Source organism: Monopterus albus, unplaced genomic scaffold, assembly GCF_001952655.1.
Source record: "Monopterus albus unplaced genomic scaffold, M_albus_1.0 scaffold50.1, whole genome shotgun sequence".
Lineage (NCBI taxonomy): Eukaryota > Metazoa > Chordata > Actinopteri > Synbranchiformes > Synbranchidae > Monopterus > Monopterus albus.
The window spans coordinates 1,033,971-1,043,143 of NW_018127930.1; the positions used below are offsets into that span (position 1 = coordinate 1,033,971).

At 38.5% G+C, this 9,173-nt stretch overlaps 2 protein-coding genes and 1 long non-coding RNA gene across 4 annotated transcripts in view; all 3 read left to right on the plus strand.

Annotated features, from left to right (window-relative positions):
* LOC109960711 (host cell factor 2) overlaps positions 1 to 1,835 on the plus strand; it is an 8,151-nt gene extending 6,316 nt beyond the window's left edge. The window contains exon 12 of the mRNA XM_020600991.1: positions 1,665 to 1,835. Coding sequence (XP_020456647.1) covers positions 1,665 to 1,835 — 171 coding nt within the window. The remainder of the gene's footprint in view (positions 1 to 1,664) is intronic.
* Positions 1,836 to 1,947: 112 nt separating this feature from the next.
* On the plus strand, positions 1,948 to 3,342 carry LOC109960814 (uncharacterized). Its single transcript, XR_002275049.1, has 3 exons — positions 1,948 to 1,988; positions 2,764 to 2,868; positions 3,153 to 3,342. It is a non-coding gene; the product is annotated as an uncharacterized LOC109960814 (long non-coding RNA).
* Positions 3,343 to 5,209: 1,867 nt separating this feature from the next.
* Positions 5,210 to 9,173, plus strand: part of spina (spindlin a) — a 15,123-nt gene continuing 11,159 nt past the window's right edge. Inside the window, exon 1 of one of the 2 annotated variants that reach the window (XM_020601221.1) lies at positions 5,210 to 5,386. The gene's annotated coding sequence lies outside the window, so the exon portion shown is untranslated. Of the gene's footprint in view, positions 5,387 to 5,563; positions 5,695 to 9,173 lie in introns of those variants that run through there. The other variant, XM_020601222.1, reaches the window with a different exon arrangement.

The window sequence follows — 9,173 nt, forward strand, 5'->3', positions numbered from 1 at the left end:
GCATTGCTTTCCGTTTCACTTAATTAAAACTGTTCTGCATGTGTGTGTGTGTGTGTGTGTGTGTGTGTGCATAACTGTTCTCCCTTTGAAGCTCTCTCATCTACGTCTAATCTATTTTAATAAACTTGGAGCCTTACCGTACCAAGACTCCTTTGGGTCCACCAATCCAGAGGAACGATACGTAACTATGAGCTCCCTTAGCTACAGCCATAAATCTAATGAAATTCAGTAATTTAGTGGACAAGACTTATGATGTTGCATTAGTGTTTCAGTGACTCACACAGCAAATATTTGACCAGTGGTTCAGTGAACACATAGGGTGATATTCATAACTATATAAACATAACTGTGACATATAAGTATGTAAACTTATGTGTGCTATAAAATAAAACCATTCTTAAGTGCATAAAATAAAAATCAGCCTAACACTATACCTGATCCTACTATGCATTACAGGTGACTGCTATCACCCTTGTCTGTTTTCATTGTGTAACCAAGCAGAGGGGGTTATAGCTTAAAGTACAGTGCACAGTTAGCAATGATTAGTACAGCAGTTTTAGCTAATATCTTGTTTATCTTACAGAACTTTAGTCCCCGCTCTGCAGGTGGTCTGATTTTAGTCAGCCCATCTCTCCTCATAGTAGTTATAGCAGTAGTAGTAGCAGTATCTACAGCAGGAGTAGCAAGTAGTTTTAGATACAACCGGTTCTTTTATCTGAAGGCCCCAAGAAGTAACACTCAGGAGACAGGAATCAGCTTTACGTAGATTAATTTTCTTCTGGTTAAATGCAGAGTTATTACAGCGCTGGGCTCTGTGAGATGAACAAGTCCCAAGAGCCTTGATAATCGGAAATAATTCACATTTATCTTCTCAGGCTGGGACTGCCCTGTACATGGGTAGAACTCATACGTGCACAACAAACATCCACTACACTCACAACATGAACTGGACACGAGGTTCATGCAAATATTCTAGAATGTTCGCCTAAGCAATGTGTGTGTGTTTTGTTATTTTCAGGTGTTTCTCTCTAACTGAAAGTAGACATGCAGTTAGCTGTTTCACTTACTTCTCTAATTCTGTTGTAAAAACCCCTTACTCATGCTTCAGACCTGAGTGAACAGTTCAAGCCTGTCAGACTTCACACCTTTTTAAAGTAACATAAATTAACAGCATCTTATCTATAGTTTCCAGAATGACACTTATTTATGCAATTGATTCATGCACATTTTACCAAGAAGATGAGAAATACTACAGGCTGACTTAAAGCTGAATATTATGACTATGACGCATGCATAAGAGCCAGGTTAATACTGATACATGGTGCTGCTAATGGAACACAGACAAATAGTCATACTGAACTCTTTTATTATAAAAGCAAAATAATACTGATAATAAATAGAAAAATAACTGTAACTCCTGAAATCCAATCCTAACAGTAGTACTATCAGTAATAACAGCATAAGTGGTGGCAGTAGCACTGGTGCATCTACCAATAGTTGGAGTACTTGTGGCAGTTGTACTAGCAACCTTAGTAGTGGTGGCATTTACAGTACTATTAGCAGAAGTAATGGCAGCAGCAGTATTACTAGTAGCACATAGTTGCAGCAGTACTTGTAGCGGTTGAGCTGTCTGCAGCTACTATTGTAAATGTTTCCTCTTGCAGGTGTGTGTCTACAGAGACTTCAGTGCAGTTCGAGATCAGGCAATGAAAATGGTCCAGACAGCCTTCACTCTGCTGGACCACGAGTTCCAGAAACTGGATCGGTATGTTTGTTTTGCTTTATTTAGAAATATACTCAACCACATGAATGTTTCACCCTGGTTCACTGGTTAACTCTCTGAATAGCCATCACTACCAAATGTATGGATGGATTTTATTTCTTCATTTATTTATTTTTTTAGAGAGAAGTCTGAGTTGGCTAAAGCTGCTGCTGCTTTGCAAAGAGAGAAGGAAACTCATGAGGCCCACAGACAACAGCAGCAACAGGTCTCTCACTGTGGTCATGCAGTCTAATTTAAACTAATTCGCTCTTTCCATTCTTTATCTACTGTATAACTCATAATCCTGTGGTGGGTCACTGGGGCCTGGACCCAGCTGACATTAGGCAAGAGACAGTGCACACCCTGACAGGCCACCAGTCCTGACACACAGAGACAGATGGCCATTCACACTGACACCTACGGGCAATTTAGAGTCACCAGTTTACTTGGAGAGAACCCACACAGGCATAGGAAAGAACATCCTAACAGTAGTACTATCAGTAATAACAGCATAAGTGGTGGCAGTAGCACTGCCACCACACAGAAAGGCCCTGCTCGGCCAACAGGTTTGAAGCCAGAGCCTTCTTGCTGTGGGGTGACAGTGCCAACCACTGCACCACTGCACCACTCTAATTCAATCTAATCCAATTGATTTATTAAGTCCATTGTAATCAAATCCAATTCATTACGTCTTTCTACACTATTCTAATTTAGTATGCTCTAACACAGTCTAACATTATGAAAAACCATCAAATCTAGCCCAGTCTAATCAATTCTGTCAAAATTAATTTAATTGACTCTATTCTCTGTAATCTATGCTAATCTAATCTTTCCATTTAAGATTTATTTTGAGTTTAATGCTGACATCAGCAAATATAGATAAGTAAATTTTAAAAAATCAACAATTAAGCATGATAAAATATTAACTTGCAAGGTAAAACTAGGAGAACAAAGCATTAAGTGATAATTTTTGAGAGATAAATTTTGTGTTTCTGTGTCAGGAGCTGCAGGAGATGCTGGACAGGCATCGCTCTCAGAATGAGGCATGGCTCCGAGCCAGAGCTGAAGAGAACGACCGAGAGAGGAGGGAGCTATGCAGACTCAGAGTCAGTAAACACACACACACCTTTCCTACTTGGTACATCCTTAAAAAGAGATACTGCTGCCTTCAAATACTGAATACTTTGAGGAAAGCCTTACAAGGAAAAACATCATCAGTTTTGTCTGTGAGTTAACTGTAACTAAATTTCACCAAAATGGTCGAGACATGAGGTGAGTCTTAAGTTTTGCTTCCAAGTGGCGCCTTTTATATGAACCGCACAGTGAAATTGTCAGAACCTGGTCAAGTCATGAATAACTCACTGTACTGTATGTGATATATCTGTCTCAGGAGGAGGTGTTACAGGAGCAGGAGAGGCTGAAGGAGGAGCAGATCAGCATCCAGAAACGCAGTGAACATCTTCTGTCCATCATGCAGCAATTCAAAGGAATGTGAGATAGATAGATAGATAAAGAATGGGTTTAATATACATGTGTTAATTATATTTGACTTTGTTTAATTTTATTTCATTTTGGTGTAATTGAGGAGAATTAGGCTACTTGAATTTTCTTTTTTTCTTCCATAAAAATATATTAAAAACATTCAAACTTTGTCGTTTTTCTTTACAACAACTGATTATAATACTGTAACAGAGCAGCATGATTTGATTGATTGAATGAGATATGAGGATTTCATAATAGACACTGAAACCTGGCAAAAGTGGAAGGCCCCTTGGTATTTAGACAGGGTTAAAATTTTTATTTTATTTTATTTTTTTGCCCTTAACAAAAAATGTTAGCTGATTGTTGTGTATGTTGGTAATTTTGTTAGTTATGACAGCACAAACTTAGTGTACAGGCCTAGTTAATCTTCTAGTGTCACAGCATCAGATGGATCTGAAATGTCAGTCTAGGAAAATCACAGCTAAATCTAAATTTTAATCAAAATCTAAACACCAGTAATATCACAATTAATAAATCAGGTCACAAAAGTTGGAAGACATAGTGAATGTGCTTCCGTACTGTCCCACCCAAAAGTGGATGCAAAAAGCTTCTCATTTAGAAACCCACATTTCTCAGTTTCAAACCATAGCATTCACTGCACAGTGCACTGTTTGTGTGATATTTCCCAGAACTAAACCTGTTTGTCCTTTTCTATTTTTACAAATGTAAAAACACTGGTACTGTGTTATTTTTATCAAGTCAACAGAATATGAAGACAGTAAAATTCCACTACCATCACAGCTCTAGGAGGAATAAATGTTGCTTTAATAGCTGTCAAGACACATTCATCCTAACTCATTTTATTAACGAATTAATTGGGTGATCGCTCTTTATGGTCGCCTCTCAATCTGCCTATTAGTCTCTCTCAGTTTGACTGTCCATCTGTCTCTATCTGTCTGTCTTCCCCGCTGTCGCATTCAACAGCAGGCCGGATCACTATTATGCAAGGAAAAACAGCGTAATGCGCCAAGCTGTGCTCTTGTATTTCTTCTCTGTTGCACTATTTGGCAGAGAGGCAGGGGTGGGGAGAGAAAGTTAAGAGAATCACGCTCACAGCAATACGGCCGGAAGTGAGGTGACAGAGTAACATAAATGTTTGGTCGTTACTGTATATCCATGGTATGACTTTAATGGTCTACTTCTCTGTCACCTCTTCCATACCTATTTGTTCTCAGTATTTCTCAGGGTTTGCTTTCAGTGTGTGTTTTTAAACTTATTTGTTCAATTTATATTTCGATTTATCCTGCATACTTCTTTTAGACTTTAAAAAATTCAACAAAGTCAAACAGCTGGCAGTGTACTGATATAAAATTCGAATTCCACAAAGCATCAAAATGAACATATTGAATAAAACCATATAATATGACAAGTAAAACAAAAGTGATATGAAAAAGGGAAACGAGAAGACAGGGAAGGAAGGAAATTTGGAATTCGAAATTGGGCAAAAACCTGTTATTAGCTATATTTTGTTATGTAATTTGTCTATTTTTTCTTTTTTAGAAATCCATAAATGTATACAGAGAATGAAAGAGGGGTAACTATTAAATGAACATGTGTATTCAAAATTTACATAATAAAATAAAGTTAATATGTTAGCCACAACAGACTGCAACCTTTGGAATGAGTTTTTATTTTTATTTTTTAATAAAGTTAGGCTAGCAGATTCCCCTTACTTACAGTCTTTGTGCTAAGCTAGGCTAAACTCGCTTGGACCTATGCACTGGACAGTGAAATTAATTTTCTCTTTCTGGCATAATATAAAACAGACCTGTTTCAAAATGTTCCTTTAAATAAATTTAAGATGAGACACACGACGCAAACCAAACTACCGGTAACAAACTCTTCTGTAACATATAGCCTACTATCGTCTCTTCTAATCTCTGCCAACAGCGCCTTTATTGTGGAAGGCTTGACCGGACATCTCACGTTTCGTCGTGTCTAACTTAAATTTCCGTAGTGAGATGGCCGTGCAACCTCTGCTGGTTCCTGTGAAGTCGAAACGGGTTCTGTGGGGAGAGACAGCAGGAGGCGAGAAAACGCACCGCAGTCCCCTTCGACCTCCATTTTAGAAATAAAATAACGGTAAGACAGAATTAAACATGCAGCTGTGTGATAGCTAGCTAGTCAGCCCGCAGGTAAACAGCCAAGAACAACACACACTGAGCGTTTGTTTTGTCAGTTGCGTTCTCCCGCCGACGGTCGGTCTGGCGGGGGAGGGGCGGGGGGAGCAGCAGCAGACAGCCAGAGACCTAACCCAGTCTGCTGCTGTCTTTCTGTCTAGGATATTTCTGCCTTTTCCACAGAAACGTGGTCCGAGAGTTCCTTCATTGTCCGCGTGTCTGAGGCCCCTATCCGCCCCTCTTTCACCTGATGTGGAGCTGTGAATAATAGTGAGTTAAAAAGCGAGTAACATGGCTGACGCTGTCCCTGCAGAACCTGTTTGGTCGTTTATCAGTGCAGAGGATGACTGTATATTTATTACATTTTAACCTACCCAATTAGCTAAGCTGGGGGTGACACTGACAACCTAACGCTACTAACACAAGAAAACAACAAAAGAAACGTGACTAAAAGAGTGTAGCTTGACAGCAGTAAATACATCATTTTTAACACAGGATCTGGTTTGGCGCAGCCTTTCAGATTCATGTGCAGCAGTTTTCATTCTGCAGACAGTAATATAATAAAGCAGCAATAAAGTCAGTTTTTATTTTATTTCATTTATTTTTTTTATTACGTTATTGAAAGATCACTTGAATGCTATAGTCTTCAGATAGCTATACCCAGTTTTTTTTTTTTTTTAATTGTAACCAAATCAAAACAAAGGTTAACCGGAGTCTGAATCTGCAGGTAAAACTACAACCCAGGTGCAGATGCTCATCTCCCACTGAAAACAAAAAAGGCAGTTAAAGTCTTTTGAGTTTTCTATGTTTTTGCCATTTTTGTTTTCTGGCAGCCCCAAAAACATATTAGTTCAGCACATCTTTATTTCCACAATGTGAAGAAAACAATTAGCACTGCAGGTTTAAAGGCCAAACACTGATGTTACTAGCGCATTGCAAACTGTATGTTCTTGTGCAGGTGAGAGTCACATGACAGCCAAAACCATTCATATGCAGTTTTTTTTGGTGGCAGTAACTTAAGTAACAGCATTTTAGTTTTCAAGTCTAATGAAAAATAACCTAGGAATGTCTTCAGCTCTCTCTTCATCTGTCATGTGGCTCTCACTTTGCCAGTTACAGAAGTCCCCCAGAAGTCTATCCTTTCTGTTTTTTTAACCCTTTGCCTATTGAGTTGTGACACAGCTCAGCATAAATGCTGTTTAGGTTATTAGAATAGAATCATGCTTCCTGCTAGCTAACAACTTATATTATGGTTTCAAGAACAGTTTTGGTTTTTAATGTATGGCAAACAAAATACAAAAATGCCTGCTACACCATAGGTCAGGAAAACAATGCATAGACCTCCTCACTCTACACCCATGATGGTGTGCTTACTGTACATGCTCAAAGGTAACAGTCTTGTCTCTTGTCTCAGTCTTGAAGCTTGCATACATATTTAGCACTGAGTCCATAATTCACATATTCATCTTTGATTGGGGAGTTATTTTCCCCTGTTACCTCTATACTGGTGCACGATGAGTTAGTTCCTTTCCTGAGCAATGGATTTTACACCTGGTTTTGCTGGTTCAACTGCCTCAACTGCCAGTGACATATAAGTTCTAACGACAATGTTGTTACCACAGGTCAAAATATAATTGCAAGAAGTGAGACCTTTTTCAGCTTTCCCATGTCATAAAAGTACTAGAAGCTATTTGAGTATTTGAATTGTCTTGCCAGATTGTTTGTCAAGCTTGTAATGGCATTGTGTTCCCCTGTATGCTCTCCATACTGTATGTGTGCAGTGGGACTTACAGTGTAGCATACTATTCTTATGCATTTTATGGCTATGGCTGCTCTGCAGTGTTTTCTGGATGCTGGCTGTAGATCTTTTTGTGTTAGGTCTGCTAATAAATGCTAACTCAACTCAGTTTTATGGTAAGTCTACTACGTTGTGACATGGATGACAGCTACAAACACTTCTGTGGTTCTGTGGTCTGACCTGCCGATTCCAATTTTTGTTTAAGAACTGCAACTGACAGCATACACGACCCATTATTTTAAGTGAAAGCCCACACACCGGCAGTGAACAGGTTCCAAACGTTCTGAAATACTGTGCATACTGGGGCTGAAACTAACTGCTATTTTAATAACTAATTAATCAGTCAATGAATTCTGTGATTAATCAGATGTATAATAAATGTGCAAAAATCAATTTTCCACATAACAAAATGTATTTAAACAAGACTTTTGCAATGTATTATTAAGCAAAAGCTAAAATGTGCAAGATGCAGCATTTTATGAAGTGCACAATGCATCCTTACAGTATTATCAAAAACATACCATGCTAATGTAGTTTAATTGTTTATTTGGCCCAAAACAAACCAGAACAAAATCCAATACTTATGTTCACACATACTTATACATAAATTACATCTAATGTAAAGGGCCAGTACAAACTAGACTGCCACTGCTGACATGTACATTTGGATATGCCTAAACAGTTCTCAACACATTTACTCTTAGGCTATGTACTTAACTCTGTACTGTCCCCATTAACTTGCATATGTGTCATCAAATCTTCTTAAAGGTTTTTTTTTGAATAAATAAACCTACAGAAGAGAAAACAAGTTTTTGTCAGATTTGGTGTGAAAGTACTAGAACTAATCTATAAATATGTTGACTTTATTGTACTGGTCCATGGAGCTAGGGTCTGAATGTCTTGGTAGTTAGGGCAGCGTTGGGACTTGATTGAATCCAGATGTTTTGGGGGAAACAGAGTGAAACATTCAGTGTTTGATTTTTGTTTTCAGTCTGCAATTCCTTACACTACCATTACAGTTTTTGTGTCTGTGTGTGTGTGTATGCAAAGAAAACTATAGTTTTGCTGCCAGTTTGGACTGGAGTTTACCTCTCAGGTTGGAGTACGCTGAAGTTACATTATACACTGGGCAGAATGTCGTTCATGTCCAGTACTGTGCAGCCCCTGATGACTGCAGATGACTAATCGTGTTGCTCAGGGCAACGGGAGGGAAATCACCACCAGCTGCAGCCAAACACTGCAAAATGTCTTGTGTGTTTCTGGTAGGTTAGTTTCCTGTGCAGGTAGCCACTGGTGAACAGAATCATGTCTGAGTCACAAACCCTGCACCAAGCATTTGTTTTACTACTTGAAATAATAGGTTCTGTGTTTTAAGTGCAAATTGAAAGTGTGTGTCCCGTTTATAACTTTAATCCCAAGTGATATAACTTGCAAGCGTATAAATAGGTCATAAAATCAAACATTTTTCACATTGTCTGTTCATTTGCAAACCTTTGACTTATAAAAGGAATCGCGCCGATCCTGACCTGACCTCAAAAACACACACACACTTTACCAGCTCACATGAACGTGTATGTGTGCATGCGTAAGTGAAGGTTGAGGTAGGATTGGTCTGGCTTGAATGTCGTGCGTCGCAATAAACTTTACAACTATTCGGATAATCATTTAGATCACTCTGATGGCATTTCTCTCTACTGCCATAAGTTTACAATCCCGTCAGTTGATTAATGGAGAAAATAATTAGCAGATAATGAAAGTAATCCATAGTTGCAGTTTGATACAAAATAGTTCACCAGAGCTCCACCTCCACCAACTACAACAGTCAAATCCTGCTGTTACATCGGTGCATGAGTGATGGGCTGTTAATGTAATCATATAATATATAATAGTATAACAGTATAGACTCAAGAATCTTTATTCTCATTATGCATAGCACAACAAATTTTTTTCT